This window comes from Phyllobates terribilis, unplaced genomic scaffold, assembly GCF_046119375.1.
Source record: "Phyllobates terribilis strain yellow unplaced genomic scaffold, ASM4611937v1 Scaffold_6632__1_contigs__length_43129, whole genome shotgun sequence".
Lineage (NCBI taxonomy): Eukaryota > Metazoa > Chordata > Amphibia > Anura > Dendrobatidae > Phyllobates > Phyllobates terribilis.
Window position 1 is genome coordinate 1 of NW_027369374.1, and position 24,393 is coordinate 24,393.

A 24,393-nucleotide genomic window follows, 5' to 3' on the forward strand; every position below is an offset into this window, starting at 1 on the left:
TTGTAGAGAAGTTAGTGAGGTGATGTAGGGAAATGACTACAAGGCTCGGATCTAGAGTTCAAACCTTTCAAACATCAAGAACAAGTGTCCTAGATGTTATCCTAGCTTGGAAACAAGCTTGGATGCAAAATAGAGGTAGAAGTGAAATGAAAGCAAATGGGATAAGTTCTTGAGTGATTCTTATTCACTCTTGCAAACACCTTGGACTTAACCTCAACACAATGCAAGCCAACAAGAAACAAACAAGCTATAACACAACACAACTAGGGGATATACCACCTAGAGCACCATGAGTTTCCCTAATCAAGTTCATACAATAACAATCACACAAACAAGATATAATTGGGCAAGAGATACTGGTTGTTTTTAGTTGCTCAACCAACAAACCAAGGTGGCCTTCAAATGATAGAAAGGAGTCTATGCTCAACTTACAACTTGTGTGTTTAATCAATTCAAAGGCCCCCAAAAATGAGCTATCTCTTGGCTTTTATACCAAGTGAGAGCCGGCCCTTTGAACCTCATAAAGTTCACTTACTTAAGACCAAAATACCCTAAGAAATGTTTCATAACAAACATAAGGAAACTTGTGCAAAATGCACTTGAAAGTGACATAGCCGGCTAGAGGGTCTATCCGGGTATGCTCTAAAGTGAGCTCTTTGTAGCTTGACTTGGTCCGGAAATGACCAAGTGTTCTTCATGGAATTTGTGGAGAAGAGATACCTCTTTGACATATCAAAAGAGTAGAGGCAATGGGCTTCATTTCCTGGTCCATATTGAGAGCTAAAGTGGCATGCATAACTTGATCTTTGATCCTCTTAGCCATGGCTCTTGTGATTGCCCTTTGAGGAGTTGTTGATAGGGATGCTCCTGCATCATTCCCTCCTTCTTTTGAAGGGCCTGACCTCAGGCCATCTTCAGTATTGATGATTGGAGCCTCTTCTTGTTCTTCCCCTTCACTAGCTTCTTCATCAACATTCTTGAAAAGAGTAAGGTCTCCAATGTTGAAAGTGGGATTGACTCCATACTCTTCTGGGAGGTCAATGACATAAGCATTGTCACCAACCACTCTTAGCACTTGGAATGGTCCATCCCCTCTGGGTGAGAGCTTGGAAGTCCTTAAGTTGGGAAATCTGTCCTTCCTTAGGTGCACCCACACTAGATCTCCTTCTTTGAGTATGACCTTCCTCCTATGCTTGTTCTTTACCTCGGCTACACTTGTGGCTAAGATCTCTAACCTCTATCTGGTCCTTTCATGTAGCTCCTTGATGAGTTTAACCTGGTTCCATGCACTGTAATCACACTTCTCTTTGCTAGGCAAAGGAATAAGATCAAAGGGGGTTAGAGGGTTAGTACCATACACACACATAAAAGGACTTACCTTGGTGCTTGAGTGTGTGGCCCTATTGTAGGCAAACTCAACATGTGGCAGAATGTCTTCCCATGCTTTAAGGTTAGTCTTAATCAAGGCTCTAAGCATGGTCCCTAAAGTCCTATTAGTCACTTCAGTTTGTCCATCAGTTTGGGGGTGACTAGATGTAGAAAATAAGAGCTTGGTTCCTATCTTTCCCCATAATGTTCTACAAAAATGACTAAGGAACTTAGGATCCCTATCACTAACTATGGTCCTAGGTAGGCCATGTAGTCTAACAACCTCACTAAAGAATAAGTTGGCTACACTAGTTGCATCTTCAGTTTTATGACAAGGTATAAAGTGAGCCATCTTACTAAACCTATCCACCACCACAAAAATAGAATCTCTGCCCTTCCTAGTCCTAGGTAACCCTACAATGAAGTCCATACTAATATCTAACCATGGGGCACTAGGGATAGGTAGTGGTGAATACAAACCTTGAGGTTTCACTTTGGATTTGGCCTTAAGGCACTCAATGCATCTTTTAAGCATATGTTCTATGTCTTTAAGCATGTGAGGCCAAAAGAAATGGGAACTCAGTATAGCATGGGTCTTGTCCCTACCAAAATGTCCCATTAAACCTCCTTTGTGAGATTCCTCCACAAGAAGAAGTCTAAGAGAACACTTAGGTATGCACACCCTATCAACCTTGAATAGAAATCCTTCAAACAAGTAAAACTTGCCCAAGGGTCCCTTTTCAAGGCAATGAACATATATATCACAAAAATCAGAATCATTACTATAAAGCTCTTTGATGTAGGTGAATCCTAACACCTTTGAATCAAGGGTGGTTAGCAAGGTATGCCTCCTAGAGAGTGCATCTGCCACTACATTGTCTTTCCCTTTCTTATACTTGATAATATAAGGGAAAGTCTCAATGAACTCCATCCACCTACCATGTCTCGTATCAAGCTTGTCTTGGCTTCTAAAATGCTTTAGTGACTCATGGTCAGTATGCAAGACAAACTCATTAGGCCACAAGTAGTGTTGCCAAGTTTTCAACACCCTAAACAAAGTATACAACTCTTTATCATAAGTAGAGTAATTTAGAGTTGCACCTTTGAGTTTTTCACTAAAGAAGGCAATAGGTTTACCTCCTTGCATTAGCACACCTCCAATGCCCACTCCAGAAGCATCACATTCCACTTCAAAAGGCCTTGTGAAATCTGGAAGCACTAGTAGGGGTGCCTCGGTTAGCCTTGCCTTAAGCTCCTGGAATGCCTCTTCTTGGCTGGTTCCCCATTGGAAAACAATGTTCTTCTTTGTGAGCTCAGTAAGGGGTGAAGAAATGGTGCTAAAGTCCTTGACAAATCTTCTATAGAAGCTAGCAAGCCCTTGGAAACTTCTCACTTTTGTTGCACTAGTTGGAGTTGGCCATTCTTGTATTGCCTTAATCTTCTCTTTGTCAACCTCCAAACCCTTGGAACTCACTACAAAACCTAAGAATGAAACAGAATCTGAGTAGAAATCACATTTCTTAAGGTTAGCATACAAAGAAACTTGCTTGAGTTTGGATAGTACTTCCCTTAAATGATTGGCATGCTCATGGAGTGACTTTGAGTAGATAAGAATGTCATCAAAGTAAACCACCACAAACTGCCCAATGAAGCTTCTTAGGACATGATTCATCAACCTCATGAAGGTTGAAGGAGCATTGGTAAGACCAAATGGCATGACAAGCCACTCATACAACCCAAACTTAGTTTTGAAGGCAGTTTTCCATTCATCACCTTCCCTCATTCTGATTTGATGGTAACCACTCTTGAGATCAATTTTTGAGAAGCAAGATGCTCCATGGAGCTCATCTAACATGTCATCTAACCTTGGAATTGGATGCCTATACTTGATGGTGATGTTGTTGATGGCTCTACAATCCACACACATCCTTAGTGTACCTTCCTTCTTAGGCACCAACAAAACTGGCACAGCACAAGGGGACATGCTTTCCCTTATGTACCCTTTCTCTAACAACTCTTGGACTTGAGTTTCCACCTCTTTACTTTCCATAGGATTCATTTTGTAGGCTGGCCTATTAGGAAGTACCTGCCCTGGAATGAAATCAATTTGATGTTCAATACCTCTTAGTGGTGGAAGTCCATTGGGTAGCTCTTGTGGAAACACCTCATGGAACTCATCTAGCACTTCTTGGATGGCCTTGGGCAAGGTGTGGCTGGGTGCTTCTGATGTTAAGGTGTGAGGCTTGACCAAGCTCATTAGCATAGCATCCTTGGGCAGAAATTCATCCCTTGGAACTTCCTTGAACACTAGCATAGAGTATTGTCCTTGGAACTTGGAGATGTGCAAAACCAGGGGCTTGTCCTTGGTCTTAAGCCTCTCTTGTGCTACCATCTTGCCCTTGTCCTTGGCTCTCTTAGCCTCAGCTGCGTCCACAATCTGAAGTGGCGTCATAGGTTTCAAGGTAATCAACTTGCCATTAACCATGAAGGAGTACTTGTTAGAAAAGCCATCATGTGTAACTCTATTGTCATATTGCCATGGCCTTCCTAAGAGTAAATGACAAGCCTGCATGGGTAATACATCACAAAGAATAGTGTCCACATATGAGCCTAGCTTAAAGGTCACATTACATTGCTTGTGAACCATGAGTTCTCCACAATCATTCGTCCAATGTAGTTTGTAAGGTCTAGGATGTAATATGGATGGCAAGTCTAACTTTTCTATCAATTCACTACTAGCTATATTGCCAACAACTACCTCCATCAATAATCACATCACAAACCTTGTCTTTTATCATGCATCTACTATGGAAAATGTTCTCCCTTTGGTTATCTTCAACCAATTCAGTTTGGACACTTAGAACTCTTCTACAAACTAGCACTTCTCCATGTTCATAACCTATCTCCTCTGATTCTTCCCCTAAGTCCACATCTAGGTCATTACTAGGTTCATTATCTTCATGCTCACTTTCTGATTCATATTGTCCCATAGCATTAATAAACATAACTCTCTTGTTAGGACAATCTCTCATGAAATGGCCTTTACCCTTGCATTTAAAGCACTCTAAACTACTAGATCTAGGGTAAGGAGTATTAGACACATTAGGGGGTTTAGAAGTACTCCCTGAATTGCCCATGGCTTGGCCTTGGGGCTTAGCTGGATCCCTTTGTGGATAGGTTCCCTTGGGTGCTTGAGTAGGGGTGGTGCTTGGCTTGTTAGCCCATGGGGTGCTTGATCCCATTGGCCTAGAAGTTGGCCTTGTTGTTTGCACCATCCTAGCCTTCATCTTCCTTTCAACCTTGATAGCATTATGAAATAATTGTTCACTAGTTTCATAAGGATACATGTCTACCTCATTGGAGATGGAAGGGTTCACCACCCTTAGAAACCTTGCATTGGTGGCAATTGGGTCTTCTCTGATGTTGGCCTTGATCATGGCCATATGCATTGCATTATACACCTCCTCCACACTCTGATTTCCTTGCCTCAAGGTCTCTAACTTGTGCCTTAGCTCCCTTGCATGGTGCTCAGGTACAAATCTTCCTCTCATGACCCTCTTCATTTCATCCCAATTCTGGATGGGAGGCTCTTGTCTTTCTCTTCTCCCCTGGACCAAGTTGTCCCACCACAACATAGCATAATCTTGGAATTCAAGGATAGCAAGTTGTACCTTCTTTTCTTCATTGAAGTTGTGGCATGACCAGATTTGGTCCATCTTTCTTTCCCATGCCATGTAGGTGTCCGGATCACACTTGCCCTCAAATGGTGGAATCTTCACCTTTATCTTGCCAATGCCATCCTCTTCTCTTGGCCTAGGCACTTGTTCAAACCCTTGATCATGTCTTGGTTGCCTTGGAGCTGGTTCTAGATGGTGTACTGGGGCATGTCTAAGGGCTTGCTCAAAGGGTTGCTCATGTCTAAGTTCCCTAGGAACATACCCATAAGGGTGCTCATTCCTTTGGAACCTTAACCTCCTTCCTCTGTTTCCTCTTCCTCCAAATCTCATGTTCCTATCACCCTGAAACTCATCAACAAAATCATCACTATATCTATTCACATTGGGAGAATCAAAGTTAGGAAACTCCCTTGAGTATTGCATAGGTGATGGTCTTGCCAAGGGTGAGACATGTTCTCTAGTTGGTATCCTAATAGGCTCAGGTCTGTTTATGGGTGAGATGGAGCCTATCCTCACATCTTGTCTAGGAATAGGAGCATGGGAGTGTGCATGAGAGGGTTCCCCAGGTTCATACTGGTTCCTTAAGATCCTAGGGGAACTCCTTGGTGATTTCTGTTTTGACTCCAATGTTGCCATTCTACTAGAAAGCTCTTGGTGATTTCTAGCTATGGTTTCATTAAGGGTCCTTATGAGTGAGGCTAGGTCTGGTTGAGGGTTGGTGATACTTTGTTCTGAGTTGATCAAAGGGTTCACCTCCTCTTGTTGAGAATGATGGGGTGAGCTAGACATTGTCACACAAACAACAAGCAAAGATGTTAAGTTAGAGTAATAACTTGTGTTTGATTTGTGTCTTCCCTCACACTCAAAGATAATCTCACAATCTCTGCTCAATACAGTACCTTATAAGTGTGAAATGATTTGAGTGAAGCTAGATTAAGTACACTTAAGGATGCCAAAGAAACAATAGTTATAGCATGCAGTTTAGGTACTTAGGCAAAAACAGAATGTTTAAGTGTGTTTAGCTCAAGAGGAGCAAAGGACTATTACCTTAGTTTGAGGTGAACAAGAAGCCCTTGGAGTCCCTTTGTAGTTGCCTTCAAAAGTTCCTTGGAAAAGGCTGAGGATTGTGTTTAGGAAGAGAAGTTAAGTGAACCACCTTAGGTGTACTACTTCTCTTAAGGCTAAAAAGGTGGGGTATGGCTTAGGTTGTGAAGGGCACTTGGCAATCCCTTCTCACCGTCTTCACTTAGTATTGTGACCATTTGGTCACGTTCCAATTGTTGCAAAAAGTTGAACTTTAAAGTTGTGACAAGTAAGGTTACCAATGTGTCACTATCCGGGCAAATGGTGCCGTGTAGATGATGGTGACAACTAACTTGGCTCGCTTGGTTGACTGAGTTTAGTCCCCTGACTTGGTCAGATCTTTGTTGTGTCCTGTAGTGGGGGAGGCCCTCTTTACTTTGCACAAGTCACTTTCCAATTCGCACGGTGAAATGAGGCTGCAACTCTTGGCAAACTTGCTTGGTGAAGACTTTTGCGAAAGTGATGTTGACGTTTTACTACTTCTGGAAGGATTTTCTTTGCCTTGGTCAGAACGATCTACTCGGTGGATTTGGATGATTTTTGTTGCTGTAGAAAGATCAAGACCTGTACTTTACACTTTGTTCATATTGTTCTTGAAGATGGTTGTGTTTGGTAGGGATAAAAAGGCTTGACTTTTGGTGTCTTGCTCGGCGCTGGTTCCCGGAACAAGGCACCGGGTCCGGGTGAATGGTTGGTTTTCCTTGGAACTTCCGAAGCTTAACTTAGGGATTTCCTTAGGCAACTTCCACACCTTCAACCTTGGTTTTAGTCCTGCAAAAACTTCAAGCAATCATATTAGTCAGACCAAAGAAACAAGGCAAAGAAAAGGCTAGCTTTTTGTGGGTTTTCAACAATGTTTTTGTCAAGTGTTCTTGCTAGAACTTTGCAAGGCACTTGGTTTTGATTTTTCTAAGGTGAACAAAGGATGAACTCACTGAGCTCTGATACCACTTGATGTAGGGAAATCCCTACAAGGCTCGGATCTAGAGTTCAAACCTTTCAAACATCAAGAACAAGTGTCCTAGATGTTATCCTAGCTTGGAAACAAGCTTGGATGCAAAATAGAGGTAGAAGTGAAATGAAAGCAAATGGGATAAGTTCTTGAGTGATTCTTATTCACTCTTGCAAGCACCTTGGACTTAACCTCAACACAATGCAAGCCAACAAGAAACAAACAAGCTATAACACAACACAACTAGGGGATATACCACCTAGAGCACCATGAGTTTCCCTAATCAAGTTCATACAATAACAATCACACAAACAAGATATAATTGGGCAAGAGATACTGGTTGTTTTTAGTTGCTCAACCAACAAACCAAGGTGGCCTTCAAATGATAGAAAGGAGTCTATGCTCAACTTACAACTTGTGTGTTTAATCAATTCAAAGGCCCCCAAAAATGAGCTATCTCTTGGCTTTTATACCAAGTGAGAGCCGGCCCTTTGAACCTCATAAAGTTCACTTACTTAAGACCAAAATACCCTAAGAAATGTTTCATAACAAACATAAGGAAACCTGTGCAAAATGCACTTGAAAGTGACATAGCCGGCTAGAGGGTCTATCCGGGTATGTCCTAAAGTGAGCTCTTTGTAGCTTGACTTGGTCCGGAAATGACCAAGTGTTCTTCATGGAATTTGTGGAGAAGAGATACCTCTTTGACATATCAAAAGAGTAGAGGCAATGGGCTTCATTTCCTGGTCCATATTGAGAGCTAAAGTGGCATGCATAACTTGATCTTTGATCCTCTTAGCCATGGCTCTTGTGATTGCCCTTTGAGGAGTTGTTGATAGGGATTCTCCTGCATCATGAGGTATTATAAATATTATTTTCACAAGCATAACGATCATTTTGGCCTCGTCAAATTTGGCGTCGTTGCCGGGGAGTCTAAATTTCTTTTCTTGTGTTTTTAATTTGGTTGACTTTGGTTGTTGACCATTTTGTGGTCAACACCCGTGTTGTTAATTGTTTACCTGCTGAAATTGCAGGGGATATGGGTGAAGTTGGGCCTACGGCTTTAAGAAAAGGCGCTTCCGGGAGGCACCCCGTATAAGAAGTAATTTTCCACTTCTATCCCTCTTTTACCTTTGTTCTTTATTTGGCCAATAGGGACATTGTGTACTTTAAGTGCGGGGGAGGAGAATTATATCTTACCTATCCTTGTTTTTGAATTTTTCAGTATTTTTGAATTTCATTTTGAATTTTTGAGTCGGCTATCATAGTTTTTCCCCTATTTGATGCTTTGTGAACTTCTATAATGGTGCGTTGAGTTTAGATCTTTTTATTATGCTTTTGATTGTTGATATTACAATTTTGTATGATGATGATATGATTGATCAAATTGGGAACTTTGACTTGAGCATGCGGATTATGATTAGGATGCATTAGGACCAATACTAAGATTGCAAGTTTACCATCTCTTCTCTTGCTTTGCCATTTTGTCATTATTATTTTGCTTCCGTCCTTTTTTAGTACATTATGCGGAAAAAGAAGACGGTTTGGACCATAAAACGGAATGGCCTGTTATTTAAATGGTCTTGAATAAAGACCCAGACCGTAAGACGGACGGGTCAAACGCCTAAATATAAATTGGTTTGGACCGTAAAACGGACAAACCCGGTGCTTAATTAAATACTTTTGGGAATAAGAGGTACAAGAATAGGATGAAAAGAAGCATTAGAAAGTTGCATGTGGTATTGCTTGGGTTGATTTTTGGTTTGTTAAATATTCTTTCAGTGGTGTTGGAAATTGTGCATTATTTTCATAGGTATGAAGCATGTTAGGACAAGAATGAGTTGTTTAGTTGATCTTGCGTTATCATCCTTCTTACATTATTAAGATAAAAACATCTTTTGTATAGTTTAGAGACCCATTTCATGCACTTGCGTAGGATAGACATAGCTTAAAGAGGGGGAATGATTGATGCCATTGTTTGGTTGTTTTGAGTTATTTCGAGTCTTGCATTATTTTTAGTAGAGTCAGAGTCTACGCTCGTTGCTTTTTTTATTGTAGGTACATAGGAGCTTAAGTGTTAATCAACAACCACTACATTTCATGTCTTTTGATAGGCGCAATCCCGATGGCGCAAAGATTGGTTTTTAGGTGACTTTAGAGACATTCTGGAAGCACTTATTCGTTGAATTAAGCATATGAGGCATCGGGACAAAAGGCGACGAAGTGAAGACAAATACGCTTAAGAATGAAGTGCTGAGGATTTAATCTAGGTTCAAATGTATCTTTCTCCCTAATCCTATATCCGATTGAGGTGATTCCAATTCGAGGAGTTATATCTTGAAGTCTACTACGTACCCTCCAAATTTGAGCGCAATTGGAGTTGTGAGTCAAACGTTATGACCATTTCACTGAGTTGTCGCCAGAGAACAACAGAGACCGATCCGCGCCCGCGGCCCTCCCGGAGTGAATGAGCATTTTGACCATCTTTTGTAACTCCTTGCTCTTAAGTTAGTCAAATTTAGAGTTTTGAGCATTTTGACCATCTTTTGTAACTCCTTGCTATTAAGTTAGTCAAATTGGGAGTTTTGAAACCTCCACTTTAGGGAGAAGTTTTTTAAGGGGTTCTTAGGTTTGTGATCTATTATCTAATTTTTCTCAAGTTGTAATCCAAGAAAACTCTCTAAATTTTGTACTTTGTTTTTCTAAGAAGTAATGGAGAACTAAGCCCTCTTGAGTTCACTTTGAAATTCTAAGCGCTTGACTTGGGTTATTGTGCTAAGTTTCTTTTCCCTTTGTTCTTATCTATCTTAGGATTTGTTCTTAGATCTCTTGCGTTTAAACTCATGATTATTTTATTTTGATTTTTCTAGAGTCATGAACTAGGTTAATTGATATTCTCCAATTTGCTAGGTTTAGATAATTCTATTTGAAGAATCTAAACCTTTTGTAGCAAACCCTTTTCTCATGAACTATTTGTGATTGATTCTAGGGTAGAGATCTTAGATTCATGTCAAGTACCGACTATTTATCAATGGTATTGCATGAACCTACTTATCTTTGAGCTTTATGCAATTATGCTATTAAATCTAGGTATTTCCGTGGTTGTAGCATGATTAGGGCCTCTAGGACTATTTGGACTAGTTGCTAATTATGAACAAAGAGTAGGACATTTCGCTTTGATTTGATTTGAACATTGGGTGTTAAGATTCTATGATCCACCGACCTAGTCAAGTTGCTAGAATGGATAAGTGAACCGCTTTAATCTTTATACTTCCTTCACATTTGTGTGTTTAGTTGTTTTCGTCACAAAACCATCCCCCCCCCCCCCCTGTTACTTCTTAATCATATAAAAAACTTTAACCAAAAATCTTGCTCCCTTGGGTACGACCCTTACTACCACTATACTCTAGTGGGAGTTTGGTTTTTATACTTTGACGAGGCAAGGCGACTTTAGCCTTTGTCATCTTCCATACTTGCTGAGATCGCCAAGGTGAGGTGCAGCTTACTCGAGGACGAGCAAGGTTTAAGTGTGGGGGTATGATGAGCGACGTTTAGTACGACGTAAATAGTGGTCGTTAGCACCGTTTATAGACGAGTTGTCCATGATTTGGAACGTAGTAGTGTGTTTCGGACCTCGCAAGGAAAAGGTGTTAAACACGAGGAATAAAGACGTTCAGGTGAAAACCGAAGAGGAAATGGCCAAAGGATGAAGCAAGTTTGCGCACGGAAGAAGACGCAGCCACGCTGGAGCACATGGGCCAGGGCGCGACCGTGCCCACATCGACACGACCGTGCCGAGCATACTGGAGAAGGGCGCGATCGCGTCCACATAGGCGCGCCCGTGCCGCCATAGGATTTCTTCCGTCGAATGATTCTCTTCTGCGGGCTCTCTTTGGGCTTTTTACCTACTTTCACATGAGTTTCAGGCTTGGGCCTATTAGGGTTTATTTCTAGAGTCGATTTATTCTATAAATAAGGGAGGAGAGCTTCCCTCCTTGTCATGATTAGCTCTAGGTTCAATTAGATTGTTTTAGAGAGATTTACGTTGTTCTTCAGGGTGAAGCCTACGTATGGGCTGGTTTGTAGACTTTCTCCCTTGGTTCTATTAAAAATATATTTCTTGAGTTGTTTTAATATCTTGCTCATTTTTATCAATTGATTGTGATTTGTTTATCTAGACTAGCTACCTAGGTTTATAGATCTACTTCATATAGCTAGAGCCTGGTTTATCCTAGTTGGAGAACCTTGCCTACCTAGTGGCACAAATCAATACTTGGACTAGTTGGACTTGTAGGGATGTGGATATTAATGTGGTGTAGGCGTCAAGGGCAATACACTTTCCTATCTATTCATGTACTTAATGCTGCCTAGGAGATAGTCTTGATAGTTTCAGGGCTAGATTGGTAGGTAAGGCGTTGTTAAGGCTAGTTGACTTAATTAACAAGTCTAGAACATGGATTAGGACAATCATAATATATTAATTAATGAAACGAACCGAATTAGTAAATAGGAAGTCTAGAACATATATATCTTAGTTGTTTTTATCCTTCTTGTGCATATTGTTGATTGAATTGATTTACCTGTCTGGCCTAATCAACTAGCTGGATTAAGTCAAATTCATACTGCCAAGTTTGACTTGTCCGATTTGGAGAGTCTTATAATAGGATAGCAAATCAACACATGCCTAGTTGGAATTGTAGTTGTATGGAGAGATAAGTATGTGTTAAATATCGGCCTTGAACCAATGGTATTGCATGTTCCTTTTTATTCTTGAATGCATTGCTGCCTAGCCATTAAATCCTGATAGTTTTCAGGGTTGTATTTAGGTATGGGTTAATATGACTAGTTGGACTATTAACTAATTAAGAACAAGGAATTGAAAAACTAGAAGATATGAACATTATGATAGAATCCGAATAAAAGAAGTCAATGATCAATTAATTAATCTGTTAGGTTGGTACTAGTTGGGTAAGGTGTTTTCGCATAATTGTTATAAATCAATCATTTGTTAGTTTAGTTTCTATCAATTTCCCCTTTGGTTACCTTTTGAGTTGATTAAATATATGAGTTTTTTTCACGGAACCACCCCTTATATGACCGAATTTGCAAGGAACCACCTTTTATATAGCTAATTATTTCGAACCATTCAGATTTCAACATTTTCTTACCAGGAGTCACCCCTCCCTATAATCCGTTAGTTTTTCCATCTAAAATGTGGAAATGACCAATTTACCCTAACAGATTTCTAAAATAACCAAATTTACCCCTAACATATTTCACCATCTTAATTTTCCTTTTTCTGATTGTTCGTTTAGGGTAGGGAAATGAATCTGAAGAGGCGCGTAGCACCACCACAGCAAGATGATGAAAGCCAAAACCCTAATCTGGCAACTCCAATTTCTCACCAAATTAAGCCTGAGAAGGCTGCGAATTTGGGAAGAAGAGCAGTGGAAGAAACCATCTTCCTCCTCCTCCTGTAAGTGCAGACAAAGAAGCAGAACATTGGACGTCTTCTAGTTCTTCAAGCCCTGCGCGCACTCTTCCACTGATTTTTAGATTAGCTGAATCTCAAATTTGATGTAATTTGATTCTTTCAATTATTTTTTATTCATTTGTAGTTACAGAATGAAAAGAAATAAAACTCACCACAAATCAATACATAATTTATTATTCTTTTTAGAGAAAAGCCAACACTTGTACCACAAATCATAAATGAATTGTTTAGTTTGAAGTCTCTTATACATAATTCATTATTCAGAAGAGAACAATGGATATTAATGCCTCCTAAATTAGTACTAATATAGTAAAATATATTCTCTCTCACTGCATAGTGGAAATTTCTCTCCCGTGGCATAACAGTGAAAATCAGCAACTAGAGGGGGTGAAGTCAACTAGTGAAGGGGTGAAGTCAACTATTGAAGGGAAATGGCTTTTAGTGTAATTTTTAAAATAAGATGAGGGTATTTGGGTTATTTCATGGATTTTAACAGAATTTTTGACGAAATTCGTACAAGGGTGGCTCCTATTAATAAAAATGATGAAATTTTGATGGTTCAGAACAATTATCGATATAAGGGGTGGTTTCATGCAAATTCGATCATATAACGGGTGATTCCGTGCAAAAACCTCTAAATATAATATCACAAGAACAGATCTCCCCAATTCTCTGTGGGATCGACCATATCTTACCACTCTACTAGTTGGAGTAGTCAGATAGATAGTATATTACTTTGACAGCGGCAGGACGACCATTTTAACTGTCGTTAAGGAGCCCACAATTGAGACTGTATCTCTTGGTTTGGGACATCTTATAGGTGTTACTAAGTCAATTCAACTTATGCATCACTTATTCATGAAGCACATGAATTCGACCTGGACAAGAATTCTACAAGCTTATTTGGTGGTTGAATTACCAACATAGAGCTAGGCATTTGCGTTTAATGGTGTCATACATACGAACACGGAGAGAGCCCGGAGTCACGTGGCAAGCTCTAGTGATTGTTCGCTTTGTCAAGGTGAGGCGGAAACTCTTCTTCACATTCTAGGTGACTGCCGTTCTAGCATCAATTTTTGGGATGAGCTCGGACTACCAATAGATAGGTACACTTTCTTCAACTCCAATTTCCCTATTTGATTTCGGTTGAATCTTATGCAGGGTAGTGAGTTGGCTTGGCGATGGGCCAGGACCTTTGCTACGAACATTTGACACATTTGGAAGTGGAGGAATGAGAGAGCCTCTCGGGGTGAGGCTTTCAACGGAAGAAAGTTGGGATTCATTCGGAGAACTATGGAGGATTACATGAAGGCTAAGACTAGTGATGAGGAGCGAGAGACCGATGCGCATGGGAAAATCATGGAGTTTTGGTCAAGACCGGAGCATGATTGGATCAAGATTAACATTGATGGATCCGTTAGGAGCGGATGTGCAACAAAAGGTGGTGTGCTCACAGATGACCGTGGCATGTAGCTTGGAGGATTCGTCCACAAATAGGTATATGTTCAGTCATGATAGCCGAACCTTGGGGTGCCGTGTCTGGTATTAGGTTAGCATGGTCTTTGGGGTTCAAAAGGGTTTGTTTGGAAACAGATTCGACTGCGGTCAATATATTTTTGAGTAAACCTGTGAATCGATGTCATCCCCTTTCAAGCCAGACACAAGACTTAATTGGTAGGGACTAGATTTGCCAAATCCGTTGACGTCGTCTTTCATGGAGATGTCACTTATCTGGATTCGCCATCTGTTGGGTCGCTTGTATGTTGGATTTGGACTTAAGGGAACATGCTACACACCGTTTTACGTTGTTGTAGCCCACACTTTTTATTCTAATATACTAACAAGAGTGTCGTCTCTCTTTCAACCCAAAAAAATAGAGCGGTGGTGGTGAATGAATTAGTGCGACAAAACACAAAAAATAGATGGTTACAATTTCACATAAACAAAAGTGATAAATTCGCCCCACTGTTCAAACAAAGACATGAAGATAATGCTCCGATAGTAATCATTTCATGTTACTCGTGCCAATCGCACGGGTCAGACAAATTAGAATTGGATCAATTCGGGTTCGGGTCAAGATATTATAATACTTTAAATCGGCATATACCGTATCGAAACAAGTTGGGTCGGGTATAAGATTTCGGACAAGAACGAATTTATGGATAATTTTTTATCGGAATAATTCGGTGTTTGGACAAATTAAATGATGTACTCAGACAATTTGGATTAGTTTTGTATCGGGTCAATTTCGAGTCAGGTCACTTCGGGGTGGTTTAATTCGGGTGTAGTTCTGTTTTTTAACTTGGTACACTATCGGGTTTAATTATGGACAATTCAGGTTATTTCAGGTCGGGTTATTAAGGTTTTTCGGGTTACATCGGACCGGGTTATATCGGATTTTCTGGTTGATTTTTGAGGCTATTTTGGATTCGAAATTAATTGGTTTCAGTCGCGTCTTATTCGGAAAGAATTAGCTTTCAAAATTAGATTTTTTTAGTTTTTGACAGATTCGAATTCGGGCGGGTCTTACCAGCACATTCAGACAAGGATAAACTTGAGCACTAGAAATGTTTGCCAGAAGCACAATTCAACATACTTAAACTTTAACTTTAAATAAGTTGTGACCAACCAAACAAAACGACCAGGAATTAACTTAGTGAACTTGATAAATCAAAACCAAACGACCAGCAACTTAACTTAAAAGTTAAAACTAGGAACTCCGGGAGAGCGGTGGATCAAACAGTTCAGAATAGCCTGGGAAGGACGAAATGAGCGCACCCTTAACTCCAAGCTCATACACCTCAATGGTCCAGGTGCAAGACCAGATGTAAGACGACCAAGTATCAGCGTATACAACGATGGAGTTTCCCCTCCATGGAGGAGGAAGATCCCTAGCCGACACTGAATAAGCGGAATCCCTACTGAGGAACAGGACTCCATCACCCAAATCCTCAACCTTTTCCCACCTGCAATCCCCCTCATCTTCTACTAGTCTGAAGCAATCACACCAACTCAAACTTGGGTAATAATAAACAATATACAAACCTCCATCCCATCCAACCAAACGTGTAAAAACACCCAAGCGAGGACGATTTATGTTACAGTCGCGAATCAATGGAATCAACTCCAGTTTCGTGGGATCGACCACATACAAAACGCCATAATATTCGGCAGCATAAATCTGTCCATTGAGCACAGTGAAGTCAATGACTCGGCCTTGGAACGATTTTCCGGTTGTTGGGTGGCCACCGCCGCCCCTACTATAAACAAACAAGCGCCTATGTGTTAGGCTCCATATGCCTAACCTAATCAGTTGGTCAGATCCGGATCTAGGATTGGAGAATTTCGGGGTGACTAGAGCAAATTTAGTCCCCCATTGTTGTCCTTCCCAAGAGGAACAGGTTGAAAACTGGTTGCAAGATCTCGCGATTCGAGTAACGCTGCTCCACTCATCCGACGACAAATTCGGCCACTTTTCGTTGGGGAGCTTACTGAGGGTCATCGGGTTGCGGAAGATAAGCTTCCCGGGGGCAGATTCTTGTGCGTACACTATCCAAGCATTCGAAGGGTCGCGTCGGGGCCGGAGAAGATATACGGCGGAGGCGACGATCTCAGTTTGACTATCGTAGTCTGGTACTGGAAAGTCCGCTGGGATCGAGAATACGACTGGAAAAAAGGGGGAAATTTTGTGCAGCAGAGGGGTCGATAATCGCCATGATCGGCAGACTGAGCGGAAACGGATGATATCTGCGGCGTCTTGGAGGCAGCCGGAGATTATTGGGAGAAGCTCCGACGGAAGACACGCCCACCGAACCACCACTCTTCTTTTCTTACTTTTGATCGGATGAACATAAAGAACTGCTCTTCTGCATGCTAACCGCTCGGATTTCATCGACTTCAAATTCGTGATTCAAGTCCAATGAGCAGCGACCCTATCTTGGCCTCCCTGCGCGGCGCCTATTTAGAATTGAGTAACCCTATCTTTTTTTAACTACCCCATTTTCTACACTTCCAACAACCAATTACCTCCCTAATTTCAGAAACTAATTATTTGACCCCCTTTCTATCAAAACCCTAAAATTATCACCTATCTACCACAATTTATTGTCATCAACAAATGATTTTTCAAATTTTATTGTAAGCAACACTTAAACTTATTATCATTAATAAATAGTTTTCCAAATTTTATTATCATCAACATAATTTATTGTCATCAACACTTAAATTTATTGTCAGCAACACATAATTTTCCAAAATTTATTGTCATCAACACAATTTATTGTCATCAACATTTAAATTTATTGTCAGCAACACATAATTTTCCAAATTTTATTGTCATCAACACAATTTATTGTCATCAACATTTAAAATTATTGTCAGCAACACATAATATTCCAAATTTTATTGTCACCAACACAATTTGTTGTCATCAACATTTAAATTTATTGTCAGCAACGCATAATTTTCCAAATTTTATTGTCACCAACACAATTTATTGTCATCGACACTCAAATTTATTGTCAACAACACATAATTTTCCAAATTTTATTATCACCAACACAATTTATTGTCATCAACACTTAAATTTATTGTCAGCAACACTTAATATTCCAATTTTTATTGTCATCAACACAATTTATTGTCAGCAACACATAATTTTCCAAATTTTATTGTCACCAACACAATTTATTGTCATCAACAATCAAATTTATTGTCAACAACACTTAATTTTCCAAATTTTATTGTCACCAACACAATTTATTGTGATCAACACTTAAACTTATTGTCAGCAACACATAATATTCTAAATTTTATTGTCATCAACAAAATTTATTGTCATCAACACTTAATTTATTGTCAGCAACATACAATTTTCCAAATTTTATTGTCACCAACACAATGTATTGTCATCAACACTTAAATTTATTGTCAACAACACATAATTTTCCAAATTTTATTGTCACCAACACAATTTATTGTCACCAACACTCAAATTTATTGTCAACAACACATAATTTTCCAAATTTTATTGTCACCAACACAATTTATTGTCACCAACACTCAAATTTATTGTCAACAACACTTAAACTTATTGTCAGCAACACATAATATTCCAAGTTTTATTGTCATCAACACTTAATTTATTGTCAGCAACACTTAAATTTATTGTCAATAACACTTAATATTCCAATTTTTATTGTCATCAACACAATTTATTGTCAGCAACACATAATCTTCCAAATTTTATTGTCACCAACACAATTTATTGTCATCAACACTCAAATTTATTGTCAACAACACATAATTTTCCAAAATTTATTGTCATCAACACAATTTATTGTCATCAACATTTAAATTTATTGTCAGCCACACATAATTTTCCAAATTTTATTGTCACCAACACAATTTATGGGCGGTTACACAACCACTTTATGGTTAATAAGCCACAAATCACAGATACTACTCGTCGAGCATCTGCTCGTCGAGTATCTGTCGACGGCCAAAGAGATACGTAGACCAGATAGTCTCTGGGAGACTATCTGCTCGTCGAGTATCTCTCCAAGATGCTCGTCGAGTACCTATCCAAGATGCTCGACCTCTCGACGGCCAAAGAGACTCGTAGATCAGATAGTCTCTGGGAGACTATCTGCTCGTCGAGTATCTCTCCAAGATGCTCGTCGAGTACCTATCCAACATGCTCGTCGAGTACCTCTCGACGACCAAAGAGACACGTAGATCAGATAGTCTCTGGGAGACTATCTGCTCGTCGAGTATCTCTCCAAGATGCTCGTCGAGTACATATCCAAGATGCTCGTCGAGTACCTATCCAAGATGCTCGCCGAGTACCTATCGACAGCTAAAGAGATGCGTATATCAGATAGTCTCTGGGAGACTATCTTCATCTCCGAAGCTACTCGTCAAGCTCGTCGAGTATCTTTCCGTACTGCTCGTCGAGACCCTTTGGACCCCGCAAGGGGCGCTGCCCCTTGACCCCTCGAGCCCTCGAGGGGGCACATCCCCCTCGACCCCTGCTTCATAATTGTGGTCGATGAACCGTTAGCTCAACAAGCGTGCACTCCGCACTTACCCAAATTTTCCAAATTTTATTGTCACCAACATAATTTATTGTCATCAACACTTAAATTTATTGTCAGCAATAAATATTTTTTAAAATTTTATTGTCATCAACACAACTTATTGTGATCAACACTTAAATTTATTGTCAACAACACATAATTTTCCAAATTTTATTGTCAACAACATAATTTATTGTCATTAACACTCAAATTTATTGTCAACAACACATAATTTCCCGAACACATAATGAGTATATGATTGAAACACAAACTGTATTCATTGATGCAAAAAACGACTTTCCGTAAGCTACTATCAATAATCACGAACTTCTTAAAAGAGTTAAGCACATTTGAAAAAGATGACCCGAGTTGGCAATTTAACAAACACCTGTTGTGCCATGTAGCTATAGCTCCTTTGTCGAGTTGTTCATCAAACAACAACCATGGTTTCATCAACACAAATCCTAGCAAAAAGAACCGTTGGTCTTCCTGCACTCCAGATCCTGCATATCTTCATCATGTTTATCATCATTAGATGCCCAACGTGAGCTCAGAATATTGGGAGCATGACTATAGTCTTCTTCTTCCCATTGCCCTGGTTCCTGGTAACTGCTTGATTATCCTAGATTGTCATTACTTCATATTTGTTATATTTTTTCACATCAGCAGCAAACAGTCTGATCTTTCATACACTTCAACACCAGTAATACTAACAAAAACAAAATATTTTTATGTTTCAGCAAACAAAGAAAGCCAGATTCTTGTGAAGAAGATCCATGAGCAAGGCCACAAGCACCATTCTTAGATCCCTAAAATTTCAACATCCAGATAGGCTTCCATGTTCTTGCTTACTAAACTACTTAACAAGCTTCATCAAACCACTTGAGGTTAATTAAGAGAACTTAAGGTTGATTAAGCTACTCAGTGTTAAAACTACCAATAAAATATTCAAGATATATGCCCAAAACTAACATGTAATAACAACATACCAATTTAAACACATATTGAATTGTTCAAGTATCAATTTCCATCATTTCAATACTGGAAATTCCAGACAAGTAAGAATAGCATACCAATTTTGTCCGCCACACACTCTGATCTCATCCTCCACCATTTTTGGATCTCGGTGAAGCCTTCAATACATTCATGAAAAACAGTAAACTAAATCAATTCAATATAAATGAGCAGGAAAGGCACCTTGGGATGCCAGATTCAAAATTTTCGAGAACTGAACTTGCCTGTGACCTAATACTTTCAGTTTAGCAGCAATCAACACTCAAGAGACCCAGAACAAACTTCAATTCAGTATCTCCCAGCAAAGAAATACCTAATTGACACTGGATGCATTCAATGTAGTTCAAATTTCAAGAGATCGACATCAAAATTTAGGCAGAAAACTGTTCAATTCACCTTGATGAAATTGCCGAAGAACACCGGCGAGCAATATATAGAAGAACACCATCGGGTATTATAAACAAGAACGCACCAGCGCTTGACGATATCCCGGCGACGCCTCGCATCAAGACACGCTCACCAAGCAGAAAAGCACTCTGCAGATCCAAAGTTGTGGTAGTGCACTGAGGTGAAAACCGATGAGTTCATCCCGTCCAAATCAACTCTCGTCATCGTCGATCTCTCAGCACTGCATCGTGAGCGAGGATGGAGAGAGAAATAAGGTTGGGAGGGAGGGATTGTCGTTGTTTCCCATATCGCCATGCTCAGATATAGGTGAGTATGGAGAGAGAAGGTCGAGGAGGAAGAAGAGACGAGCAGGAGAGAGGAGACTGGATGTATAAGAGAGGAGTTTATTTATAGGGGGTTCAGAAACATAAATATCAGAAAAGAGGGTAACTAATAAGAATTATATTGTAAAGTGGGCAATGGGCCCAATTTCTTCATTTATCTATCTATATGTGACAGAAGAAGTGTGTTTACAACGTATCAGACTTCAATTTACTACAACCTCAAGTTTATTTGATCCTATTTTTATTAGCATAAAAAATTATTTTTGTCATATCTCTCTTATTATATTATTTTCTTTATAAGATATCTATTTTATTTTAATATAAATCTATATCCTTATTTTATCAAATTGTTATTAATCTATCTATAGGATTTATTTTAGGATGTTGCCAAATAACGCAGCTCATCTTTACTTTTAAACGCATGTAGTGTCAGAACTGCCTATTCCGCCATGTCACAAACTGCTAGTTACTACCTGCAAGGAATCGTCGGTTGTTGCACATCAGGAACCGTCGGTTGTAGCACATGCAGAACCGTCGATTATGGCACATCCAGAACCGTCAGAATACGTTATCTTCCATTTAACTTCCACTAATCAACTTTCAATAATTTTATTACAATATATAACACATATATAGTCTTTTATACTATATTTTGACAAAAAAATAAGATGATTTACTAGCCTATAGCATTATCGAGATAAATATTGATGTGGTTTCATCTTTCCTTAACCATTATATGAAGATCAATGTGATTTACTAGCCTATAACACTAATTTTCGCAACATATTAGTTTTTTTATTATCTATGTAGCAAAATCGAGATGAATATCAAGGTCAATAATCGTGTTTCGATGCATTTTGATTTTATATAACACTTTTTTTGGCAACAAAGTAAATGATTTTATTACAATAATTTATCACAAAAATTACATGAATTTAAGGTGCATGAAGTCTATCAATGTAAGATTGAAGACGAGACATATATGGAGCGATCAATTGTAAAGCTGATTCTTCACGATGATATCCCCACATGCAAGTAATTAGGGGCAATGGGAACTTGTCGTCAAGAAGAACCTGAAATAAAATCGATTAGTATATTTAATCATTAATGAAAAAATGTACTAATTTAGAATGTTAAAATTTCTTTAATCCAATGATTTTCATTCTTCACGTGCCCAAGGCATACAATTTGGAGCATTTGTCCCTGCATATAATCTCGCCTCGCCCTAATTGGTGAGTATGTAGAGCTACCACCTTTGCTAAAGATGACAAGTATCATATTAATAGTTGTTGCTCCAATTATACCCATATTTGGAACTGTGAACCAATTGCGTTGAGGGGCAAAGCAATCCCGATCTAAGAAATGAAGCTTCAATAGCATATCCTGCATAGTAAGAGGGGATGTCATCGTCTTCCCTAAGACCTCCCAGTCTGTGTTGGTTGAAAACATCATGAGCTCTCTTATGTTCACCCAACTCTTTTCTGAATGCTATAGCTCGATAGCCATAATTTCCATTAGGCAAAATTTGATACCACCCCACTATATGTTCTATTAAAAACTTCGGCAAGTACTTGAAATACGTCTTGGAAGTTTGTAACTTGGGTACTCTTAGGGATTTAGGTAAATGTGAAGGAACTTCCTCCGGCTCCTTCTTACCTGTGGGCTTCTACTTTTTGGGAGGTGTGACACTATCCTCTACTTCTTCTTCAACATGCTCCCGGTGAGACGGCACTCTCTTGGTCACGCCCGAATGATGGTGGAGGGGTTTTGCTTTATTTTGTGCACCGGAGGTCTACCTTTGTGTTTGACATTTGCAAAGTGATGCACATCAGTTTGTTCGGGGTGTGCAATCCTACTCATCTTATATAGACACGTGGCATGTTCTTCGATGGATAGGCTGTTGAAAACATTATGAACGAACTCATCCAGCTTGCTCTTGTATACATCTTGTTTGACTTGCAATACATCAACATCCACAGGCTCCTACTGCAGGCTAAGAGTCCTCCAGAATGGGTGCACACTTGAAATAGGTAATGATATTTCATTCCTTACATAGGGAGTTATTTTGTGCATACAAGGTAGACCATCCATGTTCCTAATGATACATCTTCATTTCCGGTTGCATTTGGGGTCAACTCCCTTATCATATACTCTTTTGATAGACTCATAATGCAATCCCCAGAGACCACAAAACAAAAGTTTCTGAATATCTTTATCACCCTTTCCCCTATTGATAGGAGCTTATTATATGGTGTTAACCAGCGACTATTAGTTTAGGTTTAGTGGTGTTTAGGTGCTTGACGAGTGGTAATTCCGGAATCTAGGTTAGGAGTTCATTTGTAGATTCGCGGAATGCTCGTAAGCGTTTTTATGGCTTTTGTATTGGAGATCCCGCTTGTGCTCGTCTTTAGTACATTCGGGATGGAGCTAGATGAAGATTAGCCACTCCTTACACCGTTGGAGAAGCTAAGAGGCGAAGCCGAGCTGCCTCGAAGCTTGTGGAGTTGCATATCACCTTAGCAGTGAAGAATCTCGACCGAGGAAGAGGGATCTCGACCGAGAAAGAGCAACAGAAACTTAGAAGACATTCAGAGAAACAAATCTCGATCGAAAGCCAGGAATCTCAACCGAGAAGGTGAAGATCTCGATCAAGAATTACCAATCTCGGTCGAGAAAGTATATCCAGAAGTTTCTACAGGCAAGATCTCGATCGAGAATGTGAGATCTCGGTCGAGATGACGGTCCCGGGATGATGTTCTTTGCGAGATTTTTATTATTATTTTATAGGATTTCCATATCTTTTAGATTTGTTTCGGTTATTTTATTCCTTTTGAGTTGAAGACTATATAAGTAGATAGCCTTAGGGATATATTCTAGTTTATGTTTTGGGAGGCTTGCTTGGGAGAGTTCTTCATCGTTCATCATACATTGGTTCGTTTTCTACCTTCATCCATTGTTATTCATGGCTTCTATGGCCATGAGTAACTAAATCCATTGTAGTTCAATTCCAAGTTGAAACCTTTGTTCTTAGATTTGTTGTGAGAATTCAAACTCATATGTTTTGGTTTAATTTGAGGATTGTTTCATAATCTCTTGTGCTTTATATTGTTATTGTTTGATCTTGATTTTATCTAGAGTGCACGCTAGGTTTAGTTATTATCATTCATATTGCTAGGACTTGACAATTCTATTTGAAAAGCCTTGACCTTCTCGTAGCGAGCATGATTTGCATAGACTATTTGCGAGTGCTTATTGTGTAGAGATTATGAACTTGTGTCGAGTATCGGCTATTTGCCAATGGTATTGCATGAGCCTACTTATCTTTGATCTTTATGCTATTGTGCTTTTGAACCTTGGGATTTCCTTGGTTATTGCTTACAATAAGGGTTTCTAGGACTATTTGGACTAGTTGCTATTTACGAACAAAGAGTATGACAACTAAATTATACGATATGAACATATGTTAGTAGAATGTGATGATCAACAATCTATCATGAACATTTTGTGGATACAAAGGAAGTGAGCTCATTCTCCCAATCATTGTTACAACAATCTCTTACTACTTTCATTGCTTTAAATACGTTAGTTACAACAACAACAAAACCCCCACTGGTTACGTTCTAGTTGCATCATAGAAATAGACTATCACTGACTCTCTTGGGATTCGACCCCTACTTACCACTGTACTAGTGGAATCTGAGTTGGGACTTTACTTTGACCTTGGCGATCACGACAATCTCCATCCGTCAAAATTGGCGCCGTTGCCGGGGAGCCAGATTTAGAGTTTGTTTCTATTTTGTTACTAATCTTGGTGTGGATCTATCTTATGGTCCACACCCGTGCTACTGACTCAGATTTGCTTGATTTTGATCCAGAGATAGAGCGGACACACCTGCGGTTTTTGCGAGAATCTCTAGCAACTTTAGTGACTGAATCAATGGCAAACCAAACTCTGCGAGAGCTCGCCGATCCTGATTTGGCGCAGCAATGCCTGGGG

General features: G+C 39.6%; 1 protein-coding gene and 1 pseudogene across 1 annotated transcript; both read right to left on the bottom strand.

Annotated features, from left to right (window-relative positions):
- Positions 1–333: 333 nt before the first annotated feature.
- Positions 334–7,976, bottom strand: LOC141251101 (uncharacterized; annotated as a pseudogene).
- Positions 7,977–15,284: 7,308 nt separating this feature from the next.
- On the bottom strand, positions 15,285–16,466 carry LOC141251103 (uncharacterized). Its single transcript, XM_073670225.1, has one exon. The coding sequence runs from the start codon at positions 16,464–16,466 to the stop codon at positions 15,285–15,287; it is 1,182 nt and encodes a 393-aa protein (XP_073526326.1).
- Positions 16,467–24,393: the final 7,927 nt, after the last annotated feature.

Coding starts and splice junctions, on each gene's coding strand:
- LOC141251103 (XM_073670225.1), bottom strand. CDS start 16,466: ATGAAATCCGAGCGGTTAGCATGCAGAAGAGCAGTTCTTTATGTTCAT.